At 55.6% G+C, this 25,382-nt stretch overlaps 1 protein-coding gene across 2 annotated transcripts in view; it reads left to right on the top strand.

Moving 5' to 3' along the window:
* The window catches only part of HIC2 (HIC ZBTB transcriptional repressor 2), a 40,020-nt gene extending 14,994 nt beyond the window's left edge, over positions 1 to 25,026 (top strand). For both annotated transcript variants that reach the window (XM_023197970.2, XM_023197971.2), the window contains exons 2-3: positions 15,953 to 16,052; positions 18,523 to 25,026. In XM_023197970.2, coding sequence (XP_023053738.2) covers positions 15,967 to 16,052; positions 18,523 to 20,344 — 1,908 coding nt within the window. In that variant the 5' untranslated portion in view covers positions 15,953 to 15,966 and the 3' untranslated portion in view covers positions 20,345 to 25,026. The remainder of the gene's footprint in view (positions 1 to 15,952; positions 16,053 to 18,522) is intronic.
* The last annotated feature ends 356 nt before the right edge of the window (positions 25,027 to 25,382 follow it).

The raw sequence follows: 25,382 nt of genomic DNA, 5'->3' as shown, positions 1-25,382 counted from the left end.
AAAAAAAAGTGCTTTTCTAATACAGTAAGTAGAACAGTGATATGTAAAGTAGTCTCTCTTTACCTGTGGGGGTATGTTCCAAAACCTCTATTGGAGGCCTGGAACCATGGGTAGTGCTGAACCCTATATGTGATGTTTTTTCTATACATACGTGCCTGTGCTAAAATTTAATTCATGAATTAAGCGTAGTGAGGAAATAATAAAATAGGACAGTTATAACAATATGTTATAAAAGTTATGTGAGGCCGGGCGCGGTGGCTCAAGCCTGTAATCCCAGCACTTTGGGAGGCCGAGACGGGCGGATCACGAGGTCAGGAGATCGAGACCATCCTGGCTAACATGGTGAAACCCCGTCTCTACTAAAAAAAAAAAATACAAAAAACTAGCTGGGCGAGATGGCGGGCGCCTGTATTCCCAGCTACTCGGGAGGCTGAGGCAGGAGAATGGCGTGAACCCGGGAGGCGGAGCTTGCAGTGAGCCAAGATCTCTCCACTGCACTCCAGCCTGGGCGACAGAGCAAGACTCTGTCTTAACAACAACAACAACAAAAAGTTATGTGGATATGCTCTTTCCCCCTTTTTTTTTTTTTTTGAGACAGAGTTTCACTCTTGTTGCCCAGGCTGGAGTGCAATGGCACAATCTCGGCTCACTGCAACCTCTGCTTCCCAGGTTCAAGCAATTCTCTTGCCTCGGCCTCCCTAGTAGCTGGGATTGTAGGTATGTGCCACCACGCCTGGCCAATTTTGTATTTTTAGTAAAGACAGGGTTTCTCCATGTTGGTCAGGCTGGTCTTGAGCTCCCGACCTCAGGCGATCCGCCCGCCTCGGCCTCCCAAAGTACTGGGGGGTAACAGGTGTGAGCCACCACGCCTGGCCGGATATGCTCTTTCCTTTAACATATTTACTCACCTATTTTCTACCCGCAGTTGACCAAGGATAACAAGCTGAGGAAAGTGAAACTGAATAAGGGGTCACTACTGTAATACATGGTAACATCAAATACTGCAACAGCCCGGATGCAGTGACTCATACCTGTAATCCCAGCACTTTGGGAGGCTGAGGCTGCAGAATGGCCTGAGGCCAGGAGCTCGAGGTTGCAGTGAGCTATGATTGTACCACTGCACTTCAGCCCAGGTGACAGAGCAGAACCCTGTCTCAGAAAAAACTCCACAAAACAGTAACATAGAAGCCACATAAGCAGATGCTCTTTAGGAGTCCTGACTAATTTAAGAATGTAAACAACACAATTTTAGAACCAGTGGCAAGGAGGGTGCTAGGCATTTCCCTCTTCACCACGTGCCTCCTTATCTTTCACATATTGTTTCATTCTATCTCTTCTCAGCCTCGGCTCTGACCAGCATTTGCTCACCTAATGAATGTTTATGAGTGCCTGCTGCATGCCCGGTGCTGTGGCTGCTTGGGACAAAGGGTCTAACTTTGGGTACTGGTCTGTAGGCTGGTCGGGGGTAGACAGGAGGGAAGCGGCTTGGCAGCTGGTGCTGACGTTGGGAGTGGGGAGACAACAGAGGCAGTTCTGGCTTCACTGAGGAGGGAGTTGTGTGGGGGCAGTTTCCTCCCAGAGTAGGGTACAGCCTGCAGGAGCTCTCAGGTGTGTCTGTGGAAGGGGTGAGGTGGGCCTGATACCCCTGTGGGAAGTGCTTTGCATGCCAGGCCTGAGCATGGACTTTATCCCAGGCATCAGAAATTTATTGAAAGCTTTTTTTTTTTTTGAGATAGTTTCGCTCTCATTGCCCAGGCTGGAGTGCAATGGCGCGATCTCGGCTCACTGCAACTTCCGCTTCCCGGGTTCAAGCGATTCTCCTGCCTCAGCCTCCCGAGTAGGTGGGATTATGGGCGTGCGCCACCATGCTCAGCTAATTTTGTATTTTTAGTAGAGATGGGGTTTCTCCATGTTGGTCAGGCTGGGCTCGAATTCCAGACCTCAGGTGATCTGCCTGCCTCAGCTTCCTCAAGTGCTGGGATTACAGGCGTGAGATACCACTGAAATCCCATTGGTAAGCTTTAATGGGATTAAAGCCATTTAATGGCCCATTGAAAGCTTTAATCAGGGGAGTGGCTTGATGAGATGGGTGTTTGAGAAAGATAACTCAGAGTTATTGGACTCTGAATCGGAGGGTACAGGGACTAGGTGAGGGTTGGCTGGAGGGGTTGCAGAGGGGTGATTGTGTTCTAGATGCTGATATTTTTTCTTAGAGTGGCTCTGATTCTGCCCTTCTTTCCCCTGTAGACCTTGGGAGGTTTCCTGGGATTTCTCCCTCCTGGACAACTTCTGTTGAGTTGCCTGCCACCCCAGGTGTGGAGGCCCCAGGTTCTTTTGCTTTGTATGATTAGGACAGGGTGATATTTTCTGGGTTATCTCTTGAGCCTGTCAGAGCCCTCATTTGTGCATTGTTATAGCTGCCCAAGTGTGTGGCCCTGCTGCATTTGACGGCTGTGGACCAGGTGACCTCTCAGGCGGGGAAAGGGGGGTGCTCTGTGAGTGCACCTCAGCTTTAGCCTCTTGGCTTCTCTGTGGATTGGGATTTAGCTCCTCCCTGTACCAGGAAAGTCTCTTTCCTCTTTTTTTTTTTCCTCTTTCTTTTCTCTCTCTCTCTTTTTTTTTTCAATGAGACAGGGTTTCACCCTGTTGCCCAATCTGGTCTTGAACACCTGGACTCAAGCGATCCTCCTGCCTCAGCCTCCCAGAGTGCTCAGATTAGAGGCATGAACCACCGCACCCGATGTTCCTTTCTTTTGAGACTTCTGCACAGAGCAGGCTCAGCTTCCTTAGTAGACTTAGCCATTGAACTCTAAGAAGTTATTTACAGAGGTGGAAATAGGCTGGGCACGGTAGCTTACGCCTGTAATCCCAGCACTTTGGGAGGCCGAGGCAGGTGGATCACGATGTCAGGAGTTCAAGACCAGCCTGGCCAAGATGGTGAAACCCCGTATCTACTACAAAAATTAGCCTAGTGTGGTGACGGGTGCCTGTAATCCCAGCTACTTGAGAGGCTGAGGCAGGACAATCGCTTGAACCCAGGCGGCAGAGGTCTCAGTGAGCTGAGATCTTGCCACTGCACTCCAGCCTGGGCAACAGAGCAAGACTCAAAACAAACAAACTAAAAAAGGTAAATTACATGTATATCCCTGTGTGCACAGTCTTGAACAGAGAGATAGGTAGTGGTAAACTCACTATTGGTTGAATCGTGGGTGTCCCACTGAGCGCGACACAGTTGTTCCCTTGTGGCCACGTAGGAAATAGCCTCCCAAGTTCCTGGGACAGCCCATGCGCTTCTCCCTGGCTTATCCCCACTTCCCTCTAGAAGCCAACAATCTTCTGAATTGTGGGTCAGCCATCCGCTGGGTTTTGTCAGTTTCCCACCTTTGTCTGGATCCTGAAACTGAATGATTTTGACTGAGTTTGCTGGGAGCCGGGTGCCCTGCACTCTTGGGACACCAGGAGTAGCAGTTCCTGTGTTCCTATTCTCCATTTCAGTGTCCAGGGTGGCACTATCCACACGTAATCACCTGTCCTACTGGCAGTGAGCATTTGGGTGGTTTTCTGGGTTTTGTTTTTGCTGCCTTCTAAGTAGCTGACTTTTCACCCCCAAGCTATGCTTCTTGAGGCAGAGAAGTGCCAGTTTATTTTGTTTTCTGTCTCTAAATCCAGTTCCTTGATGCACCACTGAGACTCAGTTTAGAAGTGCAGTGAAACTTTGTGAGCATTTTTCTCCCCAAGTCTGAATGAATCCCTCTCTGATTCTTTGAGTTCTTGGGCACTTCTCTGCTAGACACTTTCAAGTTTCCTACTGGACAGGATAGACCTTCTCTATAAAGTATCACACTTGGAGGCTTTTCAGGCACAGTGCCATAGATTGTAATATTTTCCGTAGCAGTTGCCCAATTTTATCTGTAAAAAATTGCCTTTTAAGGCCTGGTACAGTGGCTCACACCTGTAATCCCAACATTTTGGAAGGCTGAAGCAGCAGGATCACTTGAGCCCAGGAGTTTGAGACCAGCTTGGAAAACATAGTGAGACCTCGTGTCTACAGAAAATTTTAAAAATTGGCTAGGCATTGTGGCATGCACCTTTAGTTCCGGCTACTCAAAAGGCTGAGACGGGAGGATCCCTTGAGCCCAGAAATTAGAGGTTGCAGTGAGCTATGATCGTGCCACTACACTCCAGCCTGGGTGACAGAGCAAGACCCTGTCTCCAAAAAATCACAAAACTTCCAATGGATACCGAATGTATAACTTTTTTCCCCCTTATTTGGAGTAAAATAACTTGATCCTTTTCGTTGGCTGTAGCTCCTGAGCCATTTGAGGCAATGGGGGGGTTTGTGTGTTGATTACTTATGAAGGAACAAGTGGACTGTTTCCTTCTCCCCAGCAGCTTCCTTTGACTCTAAATCCCTGAGAGCCTCACCCATTTTCTTCTTGGCTTCCTCCCTTTGATATGCCCAGCCGGCTCCTGCCCTAGCTGGCTGCCACTAGGACCTGCTGGAGGTTTTTGCTGGGAATTATTTGGTGTCCTGTTTGAACCTCGCTTGCCGTGCTCCCAAATTTCCTGTTTCTCCTGAGGTTGCCTTTCAGGATTTGCAGAACCCCTTCTCCTTTAGAAGTGTCAATTGGGGCTGGGTGTGGTAGCTCACGCCTGTAATCCCAGCACTTCCGGAGGCCGGCGGATCACCTGACGTCGGGAGTTCCAGGTCAGCCTGACCAACATGGAGAAACCCTGTCTCTACTAAAAATACAAAATTAGCCAGGTGTAGTGGTGCATGCTTGTAATCCCAGCTACTCGGGAGGCTGAGGCAGAAGAATTGCTTGAACCCGGGAGGTGGAGGTTGCGGTGAGCCGAGATTGTGCCATCGCACTCTAGCCTGGGCAACAAGAGGAAAACTGTCTCAAAAAAAAAAAAAAAAAGTCAATTGGACCTTAGGACAACTTAAAAACATTATCAGGTTTTTGTCTTTTAGATAGCAGACATGAGTCTGTTCCTCATAAGGATTTACAGTAGTCTCTCTGTTTCCAATGGGCTCCTGGCTGGCTTGTGTGAGCTCCCTCCTCTAGGATGGGCACTCCATCCTGGACATTGTGGCGTTGCCAGCTGTCCTGCTAATGTTCTGCTTCCTATGTTGCTGTTACTGGTTGGGGGTCCAGGAGAGGTTGCTGCCTGGACTGAGTCTGCTTGCTGATCAGGATGAAGTTGATCTCTGCTTCCCTTCTGAAGGTTTCTGTGCACTGTATTGAATTCAAGGACGTCCTATGTAAGAAGTGTGCATAGCTCTAAGAGTTCTTTACAAATGATATGCCCTTGTAATGAGCATCCAGAGTGAGAAACACAACCCTGGAAGCCCCTCATGTATCCTGAAGCTTTTAGTCACTCTCCACCCATATGGTTAATGCTGCCTGCTTTTTTTGAACGTATGCAAATGGAACTGTAATTGTCTTTTTGGCTGTGGCATCTTTGCTCAAAAGTATATTTGAGAGATTCATCTGTGTTGTTTGTAAGTCAAATCATGTGAAATTATTAGCAGTCAGCTGTGTTTTTACCCCTAAAACGTAAATTCATACAGTTCAACCTAAATGTCTGTCCTGTTCACTGCTGGATCATACTCTCTTCCACCTGCAGCTGCCCCTTCTCAGGGTGGCCATAGGAGTTGTTTTCTAGTGTTGGGCCTTCATGAGTGTGCCTGCCTGTTTGGTGCGCATACGTGTGCATTCTTGCTGGCGTATACCTTGGGTGAGTTTGTAATTTTTTTTTTTTTTTTTTTTGAGACCGAGTCTGGCTCTGTCGCCCCGGCTGGAGTGCAGTGGCCGGATCTCAGCTCACTGCAAGCTCCGCCTCCCGGGTTTACACCATTCTCCTGCCTCAGCCTCCGCAGTAGCTGGGACTACAGGCGCCCGCCACCTCGCCCGGCTAGTTTTTTGTATTTTTAGTAGAGACGGGGTTTCACCGTGTTAGCCAGGATGGTCTTGATCTGCTGACCTCGTGATCCGCCTGTCTCAGCCTCCCAAAGTGCTGGGATTACAGGCTTGAGCCACCGCGCCCCGCCTAGAGACGAAGTCTTGCTCTTGTCTCCAGGCTGGAGTGCAGTGGTGCAATCTCAGCTCACTGCAACCTCCGCCTCCTGGGTTCAAGTGATTCTCCTGCCTCAGCCTCCCAAATAGCTGGGATTACAGGAGCCTGCCACCATGCCCCACTAATTTTTGTATTTTTAGTAGAGACGGGGTTTCACCATGTTTGCTAGGCTAGTCTCAGACTCCTGACCTCAGGCGATCCACCCACCTTGGCCTCCCAAAGTGCTGAGATTACAGGCGTGGGCCACCACCCCAGGCCTTGGGCCCACAGCATTAGATTGTAGCAGCCAAGGGTTTTCTAAACCATGTGAGTTTTCTGGCCAGGTGCAGTGACTCATGCCTGTAATCCCAGTACTTTGGGAGGCTGAGGTGGGCAGATCACTTGAGGCCAGGAGTTGGAGACCAGCCTGGCCAATATGGTGAAATGCCATCTCTATGAAAAATACAAAAGTTATCTGGGTGTGATGGCGCACTGCACTCCTCTCTAATCCCAGCTACTCGGGAGGCTGAGGCAGGAGAATTGCTTGAACCCGGGAGGCGGAGGTTGCAGTGAGCCGAGATCTTGCCACTGCACTCCAGCCTGGGTGACAGAGCAAGACTCTCTCTCAAAAAAATAAAAAATTATAAAGCATGTGAGACTGCTGGTTGCCTTATTGCCTTTCCAACATTTGGTGTTACCTTTTTCCTGATAGGCTTTGACGTTCTTATTTCTGGAACGGTCCTGTTCTTGTTTAAAAACATCCCCGTTTCCCTTTCATCCCTCGGAGATACTATTTTAGCCTTTGTTTGGCTAATCAAAATCCCATCTTTAGTGTCTGTTGTTGAATTTTTGTGTTTTTGTTTTTTTGGATTTGCTTTCAGCATGTCATCTCAGTCTTGTCCCAGCCCAAGGGGTCAGGCGGTGTTGTGTACAGACAGTGCAGCGGCTCCTTAATGCCAGTTGCCGAGCCTTTGCCAGGCCCGGAGAACTGCATAGGTGCAGGACTGCCAGTAGTTCTTCCTGCTCTTCAATCATTGAAATGGTTTCTTTTATGAAGTAATGATGGTAGAAGATGATAGGGTTTCTGTTTGTTTCTAATTCTAGTCTTCACTTGGCATTAAGAAATTGTTAGCTGCTAGGGTTGATTTTGAAATTGTGAAGTTGGAGAGTCTCTCCTGGAGCCGTGGGCTGGATGGCTGCAGCTCTGTGACTCAGCTGTGCTGGGTGCCTCCCTTTGGGGCTCAGTTACCTCCTTTTAAGGTGTCCCAGGGGTGAGAGAGATGATCATGATAGTGCCTTCCACCTGGGCGGCCCAGGCTTTCCTCGCCCATTTAGTGCCTTGCATGTAGAATTTCCACCTGTTGTCTGCTGTGCTGCCACTGCTTGTCCTCCCTCCCTGCCACACAGAGTTGTGTTCTGTCTCTGCCACTCACGCCTGCTTCTCTGATCAGAGTTTGTGGAACCCTCTGGCGTGGTCACCATTCTGGTACCTGTGGTAACAGGCTCGGCCTTGGTGTGGCACATTCTAGGTCTACCGTTTGTATTCACCAGCCTGTGAGCTTGTGTACATGGGACATGTATCTTCGTTTTGGGGGCCTTCTCCTTCCACTTGATGCCCATCCCTTAAGCATTTACTCCTTGCAGAGCACTTGGCTTTCAGGCCATAGAGAGCTTTCCAATCAGTGGCGTCCAGGTAAAAACAAAAGAAGGAAAAAAAGCTTCTAACCTAGCCCTTCTCAGACTTGACTGTGTGTTTGAGCCCCCAGGGTTCTGGTGGTTAGAGCTGGATGGAGCCTGAGCATCTGCATTTCTAACAAGATCCCTAGTGGTGCTGCTGCTGTTTCTTGGGTCATGGCCAATGCGCAATAAGAGGAGGGAAGCGGGCTGGAGAGGACTGCAGAAACCAGCACAGGGCCCGTTTTACCTCTTGACATACGTGGCTGCCAGATTCCTGCCTTTTCCTCACCTACTAGGAATAGCAGCTGCACATCCTCTAGTGGTCTTATATGGGCTCCTGCTCTGTGGCTGCCAGTGAGCCTTTTACCCCCACACTCAGGTCCCTCTTGGGAGGCAGGGTGGTGTTGGGATGGCGTTTGGAGGTGAGCACAGCATTCGTAGTAACTATTACAATCTTAAATTGTTATTCTGCTTCTTTTTTGTGAGACAGAGTCTGACTCTGTCACCCAGGCACTCTGTCTGATCGCACCCAGTGGTGCGATCTCGGCTCACTACCAGCTCTGCCTCCCAGGTTCAAGCAATTCTGCCTCAGCCTCCGGCGTAGCTGGGACTACAGGTGTGTGCCGCCACACCCGGCTAATTTTTTGTATTTTTAGTAGAGACGGGGTTTCACAGTGTTAGCCAGGACGGTCTTGATCTCCTGACCTCATGATCCGCCCACCTCAGCCTCCCAAAGTGCTGGGATTGCAGACCGTGCCTGGCTGTTATTCTGCTTCTTTTTTTTTTTTGTTTTGTTTGAGACGGAGTCTCGCTCTGTCGCCCAGGCTGGAGTGCAGTGGCCCCATCTCAGCTCACTGCAAGCTCCGCCTCCCGGGTTTATGCCATTCTCCTGCCTCAACCTCCTGAGTAGCTGGGACTACGGGCGCCCGCCACCTCGCCCAGCTGGTTTTTTGTACTTTTTAAAGTAGAGACAGGGTTTTACCGTTGTAGCCAGGATGGTCTCAATCTCCTGACCTCGTGATCCGCCCGTCTCGGCCTCCCAAAGAGCTGGGATTACAGGCTTGAGCCACCACGCCTGGCCTTTTCTGCTTCTTAAAACGGTGTTCCCCTGCCTCTCTCCAATATCCTGTCTCAGAACTCTCAGCCAGATGGTGCCAGGGCCCCAGGCCCTCCTTGGTGCCACCCCTAGCAGGGGAAATCAGCTGCCGGTCTCCAAGGTCTTCCTGGCCTCACTCCTTGCTGGCTCCAAACCCGGAAGTGATGAGGAGAGCGAGGGGATCGAGGCTGTAGCTTCTGGGGAAGCACAGTTTGGAGGCATCTTCGGTCCAGCTCTCCTCTCAGCAGCCCATTCCAGCCTTTTCCTTGTGCTGGAGTGTTAGCCTGTGCTTCCTCACCTCTCAGAAGGGATAATACACATGGGCGGGTGACTCGGACCATGCAGGGCTCGGCCCTGCTGTGGGTAGCACGAGGTCGTCAGTAGGACCCGTGGGCATTTCAGAACAGGCTTGGGAAAGTCACTGGGCTGGGTGGATGCTACCTCCCTCACTCTAGGCCACAGGACTGGCCTGAGGAGCAGAGAAGGAGGAGGCCAGCCTCAGGTCCCAATTGCTGCATCACCAACGTGTTGAGTGGAACCCGAGTGTTTATTTTGTAGAAGCTGCGTTGGAGAGAGCTGAGCTCCTGGCATTTGTGGAGCCTGTTGCTTTCCAGGAGGATGGTCTGGGAGAAGAGCCAGGAGCTGCTGGCCAGCATCCAGGTCTGGGCTGGATTGCATGGCTGGGCTTGCCCAGAGCAGTGAGCCCCACCCACCACCAGCCCATGCCTAGAGGGACAGGGAAGGAGGTCATGGAGGGTGGGGGTGTTTCCAGAGGAGCAGCAAGCTCCACCTGGGCCTCCAAAGCAGGCTGCATGATGGGGGCCCCACCTTGTCACTTCTGATGAAGGAGCTGGGTAGACCCCGTGCCCTCACAATGAGTTTGGGAGAATGCACCCAGGTGAGGCCCTGCTGTGGATAGGTGGGTGGTGCTTAGGAGGTGGGGGAGTGAGGGTGGAGGTGCAGACTGAGTCCCTCCTCCTGGCACACCAGTGCATGGAGGGCAGTGCCTCCTGTGACTCCCCTAAGCAGCGTGGCAGTTGGAAACCCTGTGTGAGTGGCATCCCTGGCCCTGCCTGCATTAAGGTGGGGTCATCAGACTACAGCTCTGGAGTCAGGCTTTGAGTCCTCACTCTGCTACCTACATGCTCTTGTGACCCTGGGCAAGTTGCTTAACCCCCAAGAACCTTTAATTTCTTATCTGAAACTGCAGAGGTGACGCCCCACTCAATGGGCCTGTGGGAAGATTGAGGAGATCAGACCTGCCCACACACGGGCTACCATCTCATACAGGGCTCTGGCGGTGGGCGAGGTGCAGCCTTGGCCCCATGGAGCTATCTCTTGTCTACCAAGTCTTTCTCAGGGAGGACTCTAGGCCATGGGGATAGGATGAACAAAGTCCTGGGCTTGTGACTGTCCAGTGTTGGTTGGTGTGTCCAGGGGCTGGGCCTTGGGGCGCTTCTGGATCCTGGCTGCCTCCTGCCTGGCTGCCTTGTGCCCTCCAGACAATCTCTCCCATGGCTTAGGGGCCCCTGGGAAGAGGCTGAGCTCACACAGGGCCACCCGTTGCAGCTGCATCTGTCGCGGCCACACCTGAAGTATGAGGTGACTATAGTTGGGGGTTGGTCTGGGACCAGGGCCGATCTGACCTTAGACTTAAGTTTGGGAGGAGTGGCAGCAAGTCTGGGGCTCTCTCTGATCCTGGTCAGATGTACTTAGACCTCTGGGATGTGGAAGTTGCCTGATGGCCCTGCCCTGCCCAGCATGGCTTCTCAGCCTGGTGGCCCTGCCTTGCCCAGCATGGCTTCGCAGCCTGGCATGCTTGTCCCTCCCACCTGACAGTGGAGCTTGGGCGGGCCGTGGGCGGCCCTGCTCACTCTCAGCTGTCTTGGCGTCAGCTGGAGGGTTCCCATTTCACTGTTACTTTTGTTTAGGCTGGGAGGTAGTTAAGGTGCTGCTTCTTGGGGGTGGGTTGGGGGGAGCTTCTCCTCAGTCCTCCAACATAGCTCCAGGCCTCATGCAGGAAGCCCCTTTCTGGAAAAGTAAGGGATGGCTTCCGGGGAGGAAGGTGGATGAGAAGGATCCTAGGAGGGCTAGGCGGGGTGGCCTGCTTGGGGCGGTGCCCTTTCCTGGTCTTCACCCTTCTCCCCAGGCCTCCCTCCTGGTTGGGTGTGAGCCAGAAGTTTCAGTCTGGGTGCCTGTGGTGGCCTCCAGGAGGGCACGTTCTGCCTGTAGGAGCCAGACACTGAAGGCAGGGGTATCATGTAGCTGAGACCACACCCTGAGTTTGACCCCCACCTGTGGGCCTGAAGGTGGGCGTGAGATGTGTTCCTGTCTCCCAGAGGCAGGGCCTCCAGAAGGAGCCATGTGGGGGCCCAGCACCTGGAGCGATTCTGAATGCCTGACTTCTTGGAGGGCAAGGCTCTAGGCAAGGTGGGTGTCCAGGCTGGGTTGGGACTGTGCCTCTCAAATTGGGGGCTGGAGTTCTCTGCTTTCTGCCTCCGCAGGGATCACTTTTATCTGAAAACCTCCTCTCTTCTGGCCTTTGAAAGATGCTGACCAGAGCACACTCTCCTGCCTTTTGCTGGGTGCTTAGAAGAAAGGCCTTGAGATGACCCTGTTCCAGCCTCCCCATGGGCCCCTGTAGCCACGTGGACTGACCAGAGGCTCCACACTCGGGCAGGTGTGGGCTGACCTCGCATAGGATCATGGACTAGTGGGTCCCCCAATGCGGGGCTGCTTCGAGTGTCAGGAGGCAGTGAGGGGTGCACAGTGCCCTGCTCTCTGCCATCCCCATTGGCTATTTGGCTGGTCTGCATTTGGAGAGCGAGTAGAGGGATCCAGAGTGCAGGGTGGTCTTGGCCTGGGGCTTTTGACTGCCCTCTGGAGATGCACTGAGGGCCACCCAGCTGGGGAGCAGCTGGGAGGGACAGGAACCTGTTCCCACTGTGGCATCTTTGCCCTTCCAAGCTGTTTCCCCGTCGCCCTTGGTCTCTGTGCCAGTTGAAAAATTGAGGAGAACTAATCCCCTGGGTGGTCTGGAAATCATTAGTGGGAAGAGGGTGTCCTGTGCCCAGGGCTGCAGATGACATGTCCCTCCACACTTTCAGCCCCAGGTTTTCCTACCTCGTGGGGAGGTGAGAGGTCAGGGTGAGTGCTGGGTTTGAGGCTCAGCTGTGCTGTGTGAAGATGAGAGGGGCCCACCTCATCACATGGACAGAAGCCACAGGCTCCTGGGTGGCCCTGAGGGTCCAGTGACACGGCACATGGTAGGGCATACAACAGTGCCCAGTAGGCCGGGCGCGGTGGCTCAAGCCTGTAATCCCAGCACTTTGGGAGGCCGAGATGGGCGGATCACGAGGTCAGGAGATCGAGACCATCCTGGCTAACACAGTGAAACCCAGTCTCTACTAAAAAATACAAAAACAAGTCGGGCCAGGTGGCGGGTGCCTGTAGTCCCAGCTACTCGGGAGGCTGAGGCAGGAGAATGGCGTGAACCCAGGGAGGCAGAGCTTGCAGTGAGCCGAGATTGCGCCACTGCACTCCAGCCTGGGCAACAGAGCGAGACTCCGTCTCAAAAAAAAAAAAAAGTGCCCAGTAAAGGTTAGCTGGTGGTGTTTCCAGGAGGGAACAGGGTATCGTGCTGAGCTTCTGAGATGGGAATGTCCTGTGAAAGCCTCTGTCTGGAGGTTTCATTGGAAGTACAGTTAAATGCAATTAAGTGCCTAAAATTGTATTTTCGTTTACCTTAACCCAGACTCCCAGCAAGATAAAGAGCTGCCCTCGCCCCAAAGAGTTCCTCATGCCCCATCCTGGATAGTCCTGTCAGGGCCAGGCAGTGGGCATTTGTCCCTCGCCCCATCCTGGGCAGTCCTCACCTGTTCCTCACAGCCTGTTCTGCTGTGGTTCTTACCCTCAGTCCGTTTTGCCTATTCTAGAACTTAATGTAAATGGAGTCATGCAGTCTGTACTCGCGCAAAAGGCTTCTTGCACTCAGTGCCATGACTGTGAGGTTCATCCATGTCTCTGCATCATTTCTGCCCTTTGTATTTTTGGCCGAGCGTGGTGGCTCACACCTGTAATCCCAACACTTTGGGAGGCCGAGGTGGACTGATCACGAGGTCAGGAGATTGAGACCATCCTGACTAACACGGGGAAACCCCGTCTCTACTAAAAATACAAAAAATTAGCCGGGCATGGTGGCAGGCGCCTGTAGTCCCAGCTACTTGGGAGAATGGCATGAACCCGGAAGGCGGAGCTTGCAGTGAGCCAACATCACGCCACTGCACTCCAGACTGGGGGACAGAACGAGACTCCACCTCAGAAAAAAAAAAAGTAACACTTTTTTAAAATGTTGAGTATTACAGAAATGAACATAACATGCGGATACTGTGGTTTTTCTATAATCCCAATCCCAGAGATAATCTTATTTAGCAGTTGGGTATGTGTGTCCCCAGGGTTTTTATTGCCACAGAATGGACTTGCTGGGCCCGGTAGGCTCTGACTGGGCCTTGGGCTGCCTTACTGTTAGTTCCTTGAGGGTGAACAGAGCGGGGTGGGGCTGCTGTGGCTGGTCCAGCTTTGCAGGGCCTGGGCATGTGCCACCAGTGGCTTGAGAGGCTGGAGTGGCTTGAGAGGCTGTTCCAGCCGCCTAGCACCTGCCTGGGCCCTGGGCCTGCCGTCAGTGTTCGGGGACATGGCTTTCTGGCTTTTTAGTGGCAGGGACTGGGAAGGGAAGGAAAGGAGAGCAGTTGCGTGTTGACAGTTCCGTAAACAGGGCTGTGCGTCTGCTCTAACAGAAGGCCTGGGAAGGTAACCCCGAGGCTTTGTGTTCCTTCCTGCAGACCTTCTGGGCTCCCCAGAGAGAGCTGGCCCTCCCTCCAGCTGCTGGGGTTCTTGCCCTTCCCAGCTGGGGCCAGTCCATCTACAGGGGAATCCTGAAGCTGAGAGATCCTAACTGGGGAGATAGTTTCTGTGCTACCCTTCTCGCCTCTCCCCTGGACCCCTGAAGACTGTCCCAGGGAGGGGACGGGTCACAGCCTTAGACGAATGCCCAGCTGGCCCCGATAGCCCAGGCCTGCTGCCCCACTGCCCCAGATCCTGGGCGTCCTGGGAGCTAGCGTTCTGGAAGGGCAGTAGGCCAGGGCTGGGCGTGCTAGCCTTGGGGCTGATAGGCCCGCTGCCCGGGCCTGCTGCCAGGGGCTGCTGGGTGCCAGGCGGCATCCTCATCGCAGCCTGCAGTCAGCTGCTGCCAGGGCTGGGCACCAGCATCCGGGCCAGCGCCCAGAGCTGTGTTTCTAGTTACCTGGCACTCCCCGGGTGGGGTCCTCCAGGGTAGGCGCTTGCTGTTTCATGCCCAGCGGTAAGCTGGTAGGGCAGAGCTCTGTGGCTGAGAAGGAAAGAGCAGTGTTTAGTAGGGGTTTTGCAGCAGGATGGCGTGTGCCACCCCCCACCCATCCATGGGGTGAGGCTGCATTGCTGCTTGCAGACACAGTGGTGGCCTAGACGTGGCCCATACTCAGCCCAGCTGGTGTAGATGGCAGACATGGTGGCATTGTGCTTGCTGTGAACTTTCTGCAGGTGGCTCTGACACCCCTGCCTCAAGTGGAGGGCGCAGGGAGGAGCCCTGTCCTGTTCTGTGTCACAGCTGACCCAGCCTGGGGCCATCCTTCCTTGGTGGAGAAACCTAGTCCTAGCCTGGGCTTGTGAAGTGCCTGTCTGGGCCAGGCAGTGGGCACTGATGGAGGGTGTTCCCACCCCCATGGCACTCAGATGCCCCCCAGTCCTATTCTGTCACCCACTCCCTGCACGGCATCCAGTAGCTGGCCTGGCCTCTGGCAAGGTCAGGTGACCCCTGGTTGCAGAGTTTGGCAGATGCTCTGCCCAGCAGGGCTCTGGTTTACTGGGTCCTGAGGGGCAGTGGTTGGGGAGCAGGTGAAGTGGCACAGGGCTGGATGATGGTGTCCGATTGTCTGCAGTTTGCCACCAAGACCCTCTATCCAGTTTTCCGACTGCTCCCGCCAGTGTTTCAGTGGCCCCTGCCTGACTGGCCTCAGCCCAGCGTTAGCCCACCAGGCCTAATCCTCGCTGACTATCGACGCCCTTGGGCTTCCTGCCAACGGAGCTGGTTCTGCTGCCCTCTAGGCCTTTGGTGGGGTCCTGGACCAGCCATGCACCCCACCCCTCACACCCCCCACCCAGAGGGGAGCTGCACTAGGAGCTGGAGAGACAGCTGGCCGGCTTCAGCCTAGGCCTCCCAACCCTGGGCCGGCACCCCGGGTCTGGTCACATTCCTGAGGGACCTGCTGAGCCTCCCTGGCCCTGGGGGTGGAGTGGGGGAAGGGGAAAAGGAGTGGGGGAAGGGGAAACGGAGCCACCGCACGCCCCCTCCCTGACCCTGGCTCTGTTCCATGGGGGCCCAGGCTGTCAGGTGTGGGGTGCAAGGACCCACCACCTCAGGATCCCCCCTCCCTCAGGACCCAGAGCTCTGGGGGTGGGAGGGAGCCCACCCTTTCCTGGTGGCAGCTGCCCAAGGCTTTGGTGGGCCGGTATTGAAAGCCCAGGCCTGCAGCTTGGGCGAGCCCTTAGGCAGCGAAACCTCCAGAGAGGGAGGGCCATGTGGTCTGGCTAGGGGGCTGGGCCCTCTGGGCAGGGAGAGGGTAAGAGTAGATCAGGAAGGGAAGGAACAGGGGAGCCAGAAGCGGTTGAGACTGGTTCTTATAAATAGCCCTTGCACAAGTGGCTCCAATTTTGACCTTTTGTTATGTAAATGTGACCAGCCTGGGAAGGGCCCTGCCCAGGCCTCCTGCCACCACACCCGCAGGCCAGGAATTGTGTGTCTGCCACCAGCGCCCCCTGGCCTAGGTGACCCCTGGGTGTCCATAATCTCCTGTGTGTGTTAGAGCGGGAGGTATCGCACCCTCTGAACTCCCTAGACCTGTTCCCTGGTCCTTACTTTTCCTGGTTGTCGGAAGGGACAACTGTGGCTCTGTGGCCACAGTCTCCTGCTGGGCTGCCCCTGGTGCCCCAGCCAGAGATCCCCGGGTGCTTCCCTTCATTGCCCTTCCCTCTCTTCTTCGCTGATGGCTGTCTGGGTGACTGTGTTCGTCTTCTCTTCCCCAGGTGACCAGGCATTGATGCGCCCCCAGGAAGGCCACGCGCTCAGGAGGCCCCCCCCCCCGCTGGCTGCTGCTCACATGGTGTCTGGGCCCTTGGCATTCCGGTGAGGCGCAGGGGAGGGGGGACCGCCACTGGCCCCTTTCCCCGGAGCTTTCTGGGTGGCGCACAGCCCCACAGCTCGGCGTCTATCTCTGTCTAACCCGTGGTCCTTTGTGTGCACACAGCACTGGGCAGTGTGGAGGGAGCCTGGGGGCCACTGCCCTCTGCCAGCCCCCTTGCCAGTCTCAGGGTACCAGGTGTCTGGGTCCTGGCAGAGCCGGCACTGATGTTTTCTGGGAGCTAAGCGGTTACTGGGGCCCAGTGTGGAAGCCACGCTTTGGGGGCTCTTTGTCCCTGTGGGTTGAGGGGCCAGGGAGCAGAGGAGGATTGGTTCATGAAGTCTTCAGCCCATGAGCACCCTTCTGAGCTGCTGTGGGCTGGGCTGCTAGGCAGAGAGCCACTGCAGGTGCTTGCTGCCTCTTGCTGTTAGGCTCTGAGTGCCAGTGGTGTTCCAGGCTGTGTTGCACCCTTGCGTGTTCACATTGAGCTCCGGCACCTTCAGGGGCCTGTGAATGTTAGGGTTTTCCTTTGTCTTTGCAAACAAGGGCAGGCATGGGGCTGGGGACAGTTTCTGTCATGGGAAGATTGGGTAGAGTGGGACCCTTTCCAAGGCTCTGCTCTGGGAGGCAGGGCAGGACACTGGGAGGGGCAGTAGATCCCAGAGGGCAGCGGCTCAGAGTAGTTTAGCTGCTGAGAGTCTGGACCCTGAACTGTGAGGCTCAGAGCTGCCTGTGGGCCCCGCTGCTCAGTTGTCCAGCAGCCGTGAGTCAGTGAGGAAAGTTCCTGTCTCCACTGGCCCCCTGCCCTGTGGAAGCTTGTGAGCCTGTCCGGGGCACAGGTGGCCACCTGTACACTGGCATGTCTTCCCCAGAACCCTCTTGCTGAGCCATTCTCTGAGGGGCTGTGGTAGGGGTGAGAGGATGGAGCTGGGGGTAGTGTGTTTTGCACTGGGGAGTTGGGCTTAGGGCTGAGGATGGCTTTGAGTCATTCAAAACATTCCAGAGTTATTCTGTACACCGCCGGCCACAGTCCTTGCCTTTTCCCTCAGAGCAGCATTTCTCTCTTCCCCTCCGGGGTCCATCTGGTGCCCACTGTGCATCCGTGTGCCCCGCCCTTGCATTCCCACTGTGGCGTGTCTGGTCCATAGCAGAGGAAGCTGCTCAGTGGGGATGGGAAGCGTGGTGAGGAGCACCCGCTCTCAGAACCCCATGGCTTGCTGCCGCACAAGCAGAAATACACCTGGGTTGGCAGGGTTCCTGCAGAGACCAGTGGCGTCAGTGTGTTTCTTGCTTACTGAACTCGGTTAGCGCCTGTGCCAGTGTGTGTGGCGGAGGCCAGCTGGCCAACTTTCCTAGGCCCAGATGGCGCTGCCCTTCCTAGAGAGGATGGAGGGTTCAGGTGGTGCCAGGTGTTTGGCCCAGACTGCCTTTCCTGCTTGGTACCTGGAAGCCCAGGCTGGGGCAGCACTTGGCACCCGCCCAGAGTGCAAGGTGGCCCAGGGCCTTGGGGAGAGGCGGGGCTGCAGGCTGACTGCAGCATCTGGGAGGCAGCCACATGACTTCTGGCAAAGCCTGGTCAGCCTCTCAGGTGGCTTGGGAGGCATACCAACAGAGCCAAGGCTGCACACCAGACGCTGCTGGCAGTTTGATTTGGGCCCTGCTATATTTCAAAGGGAACATTTAGTTTTGGGGGATTTTTGCCAGCTTTCAAGACAAGCTCCTCTCAGGGAGGCCTCTGCTTTCCTAAGTTTATTTTTTTTAATTTTTATTTATTTTTATTTTTTTTTTGAGACGGAGTCTTGCTCTGTCGCCCGGACTGGAGTGCAGTGGCCGAATCTCAGCTCACTGCAAGCTGCGCCTCCCGGGTTTACGCCATTCTCTTGCCTCAGCCTCCGGAGTAGCTGGGACTACAGGCGCCCGCCACCTCGCCCGGCTAGTTTTTTGTATTTTTAGTAGAGACGGGGTTTCACCGTGTTAGCCAGGATGGTCTCGATCTGCTGACCTCGTGATCCGCCCGTCTCAGCCTCCCAAAGTCCTGGGATTACAGGCTTGAGCCACCGCGCCCGGCTGCTTTCCTAAGTTTAAAGCCATCATTTGGGTCCCCTTCTGGTGCCTGAGGATGTGTCATCGACTTCATTTAGTGTAGAGACAGTAGCCCGGGGTGTGAAACCAAATGCAAATCCCTGTTTCTCTATTTGTCACCTCATCACCCTCCACCTCCGTTTTCTCATTAGTGCAAATGGGGCAGGGGCCTCTGTCCCTTCTCAGTTTGAGTCCTCAGTGAGGGGACACATATACTACGCCTGCATGCAGTAGGCATTGTGGGCTTATGTGCCGTGTACTGTGCCACAGGGCCTGCTGCCCCGTGTGGGGTAAGTTCTGAGGCACTTTGCCTTGTCGAGCCCCACCCTGCCCCAGAGCCCTGGTCGGAGTGTCCCAGTCATCTGACGCGTGCATGCCTGTTCTTGCCCACAGGTGGTGCGCGTGGGCAGGGCGCGGGGACATGGGGCCCGACATGGAGCTGCCCAGCCACTCGAAGCAGCTCCTGCTGCAGCTGAACCAGCAGAGGACCAAGGGCTTCCTGTGTGACGTCATCATCATGGTGGAGAACTCCATCTTCCGGGCCCACAAGAACGTCCTGGCCGCCAGCAGCATCTACTTCAAGTCCCTGGTCCTGCATGACAACCTCATCAACCTGGACACTGACATGGTCAGCTCCACGGTGTTCCAGCAGATCTTGGACTTCATCTACACAGGCAAGCTGCTGCCCAGCGACCAGCCAGCCGAGCCCAACTTCAGCACCCTCCTCACTGCCGCCAGCTACCTCCAGCTGCCTGAGTTGGCAGCCCTCTGCCGCCGCAAACTCAAGCGAGCCGGCAAGCCCTTTGGCTCTGGGCGGGCCGGGGCTGCCGGCATGGGGCGACCCCCCCGCAGCCAGCGGCTGTCCACGGCCTCCGTCATCCAGGCTCGGTATCACGGGCTCGTGGATGGGCGCAAGGGGGCCCACGCCCCACAGGAGCTCCCACAAGCCAAAGGCTCAGACGATGAGCTCTTTCTTGGTGGCTCTAACCAGGATAGCGTACAAGGTCTGGGCCAGGCCGTCTGCCCAGCTGGCGGGGAGGCAGGCCTCGGGGGCTGCAGCAGCAGCACCAACGGGAGCAGTGGGGGCTGTGAGCAGGAGCTGGGCTTGGACTTGTCCAAGAAAAGCCCACCCTTGCCTCCTGCCACCCCAGGTCCCCACCTCACTCCCGATGACCCAGCGCAACTGAGCGACAGCCAACATGGCTCGCCCCCTGCGGCCTCTGCCCCTCCCGTTGCCAACAGTGCCTCTTATTCTGAGCTGGGGGGCACCCCCGATGAGCCCATGGATCTGGAGGGGGCTGAGGACAACCACCTGAGCCTGCTGGAGGCGCCTGGCGGGCAGCCTCGGAAGAGCCTCCGGCACTCCACTCGGAAGAAGGAGTGGGGCAAGAAGGAGCCTGTGGCTGGCTCCCCCTTTGAGCGGAGAGAAGCGGGGCCCAAGGGTCCCTGCCCGGGAGAGGAGGGTGAGGGGGTCGGGGACAGGGTTCCCAATGGTATCCTGGCTGGTGGGGCTGGCCCTAGCGGGCCCTATGGGGAGCCCCCTTACCCCTGCAAGGAGGAGGAGGAAAACGGCAAGGATGCAAGTGAAGATAGCGCGCAGAGCGGGAGCGAGGGGGGCAGCGGCCACGCCAGCGCCCACTACATGTACCGGCAGGAGGGCTACGAGACGGTGTCCTATGGAGACAACTTGTACGTGTGCATCCCCTGTGCCAAGGGCTTCCCCAGTTCCGAGCAGCTCAACGCGCACGTGGAGACTCACACGGAGGAAGAGCTGTTCATCAAGGAAGAGGGGGCCTACGAGACAGGCAGTGGGGGTGCCGAGGAGGAGGCTGAGGACCTGTCAGCGCCCAGCGCGGCCTACGCGGCTGAGCCCCGGCCCTTCAAGTGTTCGGTCTGCGAGAAGACCTACAAGGACCCAGCCACGCTGCGGCAGCACGAGAAGACACACTGGCTGACACGGCCCTTCCCCTGCAACATCTGTGGCAAGATGTTCACGCAGCGCGGCACCATGACACGCCACATGCGGAGCCACCTGGGCCTGAAGCCCTTCGCCTGCGATGAGTGTGGCATGCGCTTCACCCGCCAGTACCGCCTCACTGAGCACATGCGTGTGCACTCGGGCGAGAAGCCTTACGAGTGCCAGCTGTGCGGGGGCAAGTTCACCCAGCAGCGCAACCTCATCAGCCACCTGCGCATGCACACTTCCCCCTCCTAGAAGCCAAAGACCCGCGGGCGCCCTCTGCCACCTTGCTCCCCGGGAACCCATGGAAGGAGAAGCGAGGTGATGCAGCGGCAGGGGCGAGACCCTGGGTCCAGTGGAGGCTCCGGGTGGCCCCTCTGGCCCCCACTGCCCACACCCAGAGCTTTAATCGACAGTCTGTACCAAGCAGAGCCGAGAGGAGGGAAGCCAGGGGTCCCAGCCCGTCTACCTCCCCATCCTACCCAGGCCCCCAGCTCCCCGCGGGGGCCACCCCAGGGCCTGTGGGCTGGGTCACGTGGGTCTCGCTGGGACCTGGTCCCTTTGCTGCAGGCGGCTTGGAGAAAGAGGGCAGTGGGACGCTGGCCACAGCCAGGGTGGTGTCAGGAGCAGGCCCCACCCCGCTAGCCGTATCTGTGTGTGTGCACGTGTGCTTGTGTCTGTGCGGGCGCATGCGGCCCTGGTTCTGCAGGGAACAGGTGCTGGGGGTGCAGATCCCTCCCTCCTTGAGCCAGGGTGGCACTGCTTACTGGCGCTGGGACAGTCAGGGTGACCCCATCGCCTACCTCTCTACAACTAAAGAGCCCTCTGGGCCTGTGTTGCTGTTATTCCTACTGATCTGCTCCTCTGTTTTTCTTTTTGATTTTTGTTCTTTAAACCAAAACAAACAATAGCTTATTTTCTTCCCGCCCCCTCCGGGGCTGAGCCTGGGTCTGAAGACTGAATGTAACAGGGGCCGCTGGCCCTCCTGCGCGTCCCCCGGCTCTGGCGCTGCAGGGGTGCTGGTGCGCCACCTCTCCAGGCCCCAGAAGCCCTTCTTGCCCAAAGGCTTCCCTGGTCCCTGAGCCCTGCCTCGGCTGCCTCAGGAGAGAGTGCTTTTCCTGTAGTTTCCAAGAAATATTCTTTGTTTAGAGGTACTTGTTTTTTATTAAGAGAAAAACCAGTGTAACGTTTATGTGACTGTTTGAACTGGAAGGTCTGGGGTTCCGGGGGGTGGGGGGAGGCTGGACTCGATGCCGGGGCCGTCGGTACTCTTGTTTTCATTTGTGTGTGTGTGTGTGTGTGTCTGTGGTGTGTGCCGTACGCATGGGCAGACGTTTCGCTTTCCCTGCTTCCTCACTGAACAAGGTGGAGACTTCTGACCTTTTGCTACCTCTTGAATTCGTGACAACAGTATGTTGGTGACTGGCAGTGGAAGCCCTTGACAAGCACCCAGGAAGTCGTGTGCAGGAGCCAGCAGGGTGCCGAGTGGCCCAGTGCTTGCAGCTCACCTGTGTGTTTTCCCTTTGAGCCTTGGGCCACATCCATTCCAAAGGGACCCTGGCAACCCGGGCACATGAACCTCTGTTTGTGGCGTAGGGGAGGGGTGTGAGGCCCCAGCCTGGAGCCAGGTACTGGGTGCTGACGGGAGCCATGAGGAGGGTGGCAGTTCTTTGCAGCTCCCGGCCAGGGTGAGGGAGAAGTGAGCCCTCATCCTGGCACTCCCACCCTCCATTCCTGCAAGAGTTTGAGCTTGAGAGAGCTGACCACAGGGCCCTCCGGGGAACAGGGATTGCACTTCCCTGAGCAGTCCTGGCCCCCGGCCACCGTCTAGGGGCCAACCTCTCGAAACCCCTCATCTTGGGCTTCCTCAGCCAGCCTCAGATACTTCCATGGGCCCCAAAGTGGGCTCTCAAGGCCAGACCAAGGTTGCTGATCTCAGTCCCACTGTCTTCAGCCAGCTGGAGCTGTGGGGTTGGGCCGGCAGGCTTTATCGTCATCTTGCTTCACCATTTTTTTTTTTGTTTTCTCTTTTCATTCTATTTTAAGTTTAGACCAAAAAAATACAGAGTCATCCCCTACCCCCACCCCTCTAGAGACCCTCCAGCTAAAAACAGAGACTGAGTTCAGGGACCCAAGTGGGGAGCGGCGTGTTTGGGGTGAGGGAGTCGGGCAGATGGGGCTCCTGGCTGAGCCCTCCCTGTGGTGATCCCAGCCTGAGACGGCCCCTCTTCCCTCCTTGTGGTGGGAAACAGAACTGGGTCCTGGGTCTCAGGTTCCAGCAAGTCAGGCTGGGGACCTGGGGGGAGGAGACCCATGAACTCCACCCTTACTCAGGGGGCCCCCGCTGTCCTGACCCTACCCCACCCCATCAGCACTTAAGCCACATGACACAAAGTCTGTACGGCACGGGAAATGTGCACACATCTGGCCGTGTGCGTGGCCTCCCGGGCTGTGGGCAGCCGCATCTGTGAGGTGACTTGTGTAAGTAGGTGATTCCTTTGCAGAACTTCAGGGACTGGGAGCAGAGGCCCCTCACTCAGCGACGTTTGTGCGACATAGTATTGTACCCACCTTAGTATTGTATCGAGCCTTTTCTGTATTTTAATGAGAAAGCAGAACACTAGTTTCCTATTTAAGACTTTAAGGGGTTTTGGGACAGGGCGGGATTAACACAACATTTGGCTTTGTTTTCTTTTTCCTTTGATTTCCACGTTGGGTGTGTGCGAGTGTGTGTGTGTGGAGATGTTAAGAGCCTCACAAGGAAACTGGGTTATTGGAGGCCAAGGCGGCTTACAGTTCTCTGCGTTCGTCACTTAATTCCTGAATGTTTCGGAGAAACAGGAATCAGAAAATAGCAGATATCATGTAGGAAAGAGAGGATAAACAAAGAAAAAAGAAAAAAAAATAAGCTCATACCCAAATTCACAAAGCCTATTTTTTAAACCAAAGCACATTTTGAATGAGTATGGAACCTCCATGGGCTCAGAAAAAAGATACTAATATATTTATCTCATTGTTTACATAAGCTTTTACAGTTTCAGACCTCAGCAGCTGTAAGGCCAGTCCAGGGAACCCTCCCCTGCTGCTGGAAGCCCTTCTGAGTTGGCCCTGGAGTGGTTCACGAGCAGAGAAGGGCAGCCCTGGGACTGGGGAAGGGACTGGAAGCCTCCCTGGAGTCACCTGAACCCTCGTCCCCATTCCCAGGGCCCCTCCAAGCCCAGCTGGCACCAAAGAGCTTGGGCCCGTGCTGACCAACCCCCAAGGCCCTCTGGCCGGACCACACTGGTCCTGACCAGCTAGCCTACATGGGGATGGCTGTCAGTTCTGGCCACAGGACCCGAGTCTGGGCTTGGGTCCCCTGCTGCTCTGCCCGTGACCCTCGGGGATGGGTTGATGTGAGGGTCCCACTCAAGCCAAAAAGCCGGGACCTTTGCACGGCTCAGTCGACTCTGGTGTGTCCCCAGGAGTGGGGACCCCTAACCCCACCCCAGACAGCGGAGGGGGCTGACTGGGTCTGGTCCTTACCAACATAGACGGTGCAAACACTCTTAACAGTGTTGTTTTTGTATCAATATGTTTGTGCAGTGATGAATGTATTTATTTCTCAGACTTGGGGCGAGTGAGCGGGTGGCAGGCCGGGCTCCGCCACTGCACGCTCCCGCCAGACCGAGCCCCAGCAAGGGCTCCTCCAGGATTGCAAAAAAAAGGAAGAGAAAAGATGAACCTTTAAGCAAATAAGAATCTCAGAGACTTGCAGCATAGCCATACACCTCAGCCTGTGAAATGAGCAATCCGGACCCTCGCCGACTTTCCCCACCTCAGGCAGCCGTGTGTGTTTCCCGTTCGTCACCACTCGGGGGCGCCGGGCCGCCTACCCAGTCCCCCAACCCGTCAGTGTTCACTGGACCTCAGACCCCATGCAGGAGTGCGATCCGGGCTGGGCCGCTGGGCAGGCTGACCCCCTGCCCTCCGGCCATCCTGAGTTGGGGTGAGGCCTGGGCAGCCGAAGGGCAGGGCTCAGGGAGCAGGAGGCTGCATCCGTCCACCCCCCAGGCGTGGGGGACAAAAGCCAAAGGCGCCAGGCCTTAGAGCAGACAAGGGCTCTCAGCCCTGGCATGCCCCCTAAAGGGACCAAGGTCCTCCTATTTCCCAGTACCCCGTCGGGGCAGATGTTACTGAACCTGTGAATCAAGATGCCAGGAGTGAGGGGCTGGGGAGGGACCTAACTGGAGCCTCAGTCTGACATTCCACGCCGGGGTGGGGGTGGGCATGAGCGGTGGGAGCAGAGGCTGCCCAGGACCCCCTTCCTAGGATGCCCCGGCTTCAGTCACCCCACTTTAACTTTCTACCAGGACCCCCTCCCCTTACCTCACCTTGCTATTTATTGCTGTAATTTATTGACCTCAAAAATGCTGCATAACAGACCTCACTGGGGTAGGGAGGATCCCTAGGGCTCCCACCCTCCACTTGGCGGGCCCCGTGGGGCCAGGTGCTGAGGGGAACCTCTCTACCCCACCCATCACTAGCTTCCCTCTGCCCTCCCCCGCCCGGCGGGGGGGGGCCCAGGTTGGGCACTGGCTCATTTCTCGCAAATACCTCGAAGGGGAGGGGGGAGGGATGGGGTTATAGCTGTTTTGTTTAATTGGAACTGGAAGAGGGATCATGTTTTGTTTTATGCCCTTCCCAGAAGCGGGGAGGGACACCGGGATCGCACTCCTGTACTGGCCACCGCCGCTGTCACTCGTCACATTGAGTTCATGTCCCTTGAGAGTTTGTGTAAATTCAGGTCAGAACTGCAGCTACACAGCTGCCCAGTGTCATAGAAAGAAAAGCAATTCACCAACGACTGATCTCTCCATTCAGAAGTGTGCAGTCTTAATGTACAGTGATGAGAAACTGTTATTTTATGATCTTTTCATTAAAAGCTTGATTGAAAACTGGTGTGGGACCTCCATTTTCTGCTTTGGCTGTTCTCTCTAGCAAAGTGACATAGCTTCTAAGTCTTAGGAGGGTGGGGTCTGGGATGGGCATCTGCCTGCCACCATTCAGTGGTGCTTGGTGGTGAGGTGCTTGGTGGGTCCTGGGGTTGTGCACTGGGCCAGTGGACTAGCACTTTGGTGTCAGTATGCTCTTGGGCAGTGTTGGCCTGAGTTAGCTGAGGCTGTCTGGGAAGCAGTGATGTGTGCACAGTTACAGCAGCATGGACCTGGTGACTGGGAAGAGGAGGATGGCTGTCCAGTGCCTGGGACCCCTCATTGGAGCGGCAGAGTTGGGGCTGAGGAAGGACTGGGGC

The sequence above is a fragment of the Piliocolobus tephrosceles genome, chromosome 19 (genome assembly GCF_002776525.5).
Source record: "Piliocolobus tephrosceles isolate RC106 chromosome 19, ASM277652v3, whole genome shotgun sequence".
Taxonomy (NCBI): domain Eukaryota; kingdom Metazoa; phylum Chordata; class Mammalia; order Primates; family Cercopithecidae; genus Piliocolobus; species Piliocolobus tephrosceles.
The sequence above is the reverse complement of the archived record's forward strand: the minus strand, read 5'-3'. Positions and strand labels throughout refer to the sequence as shown.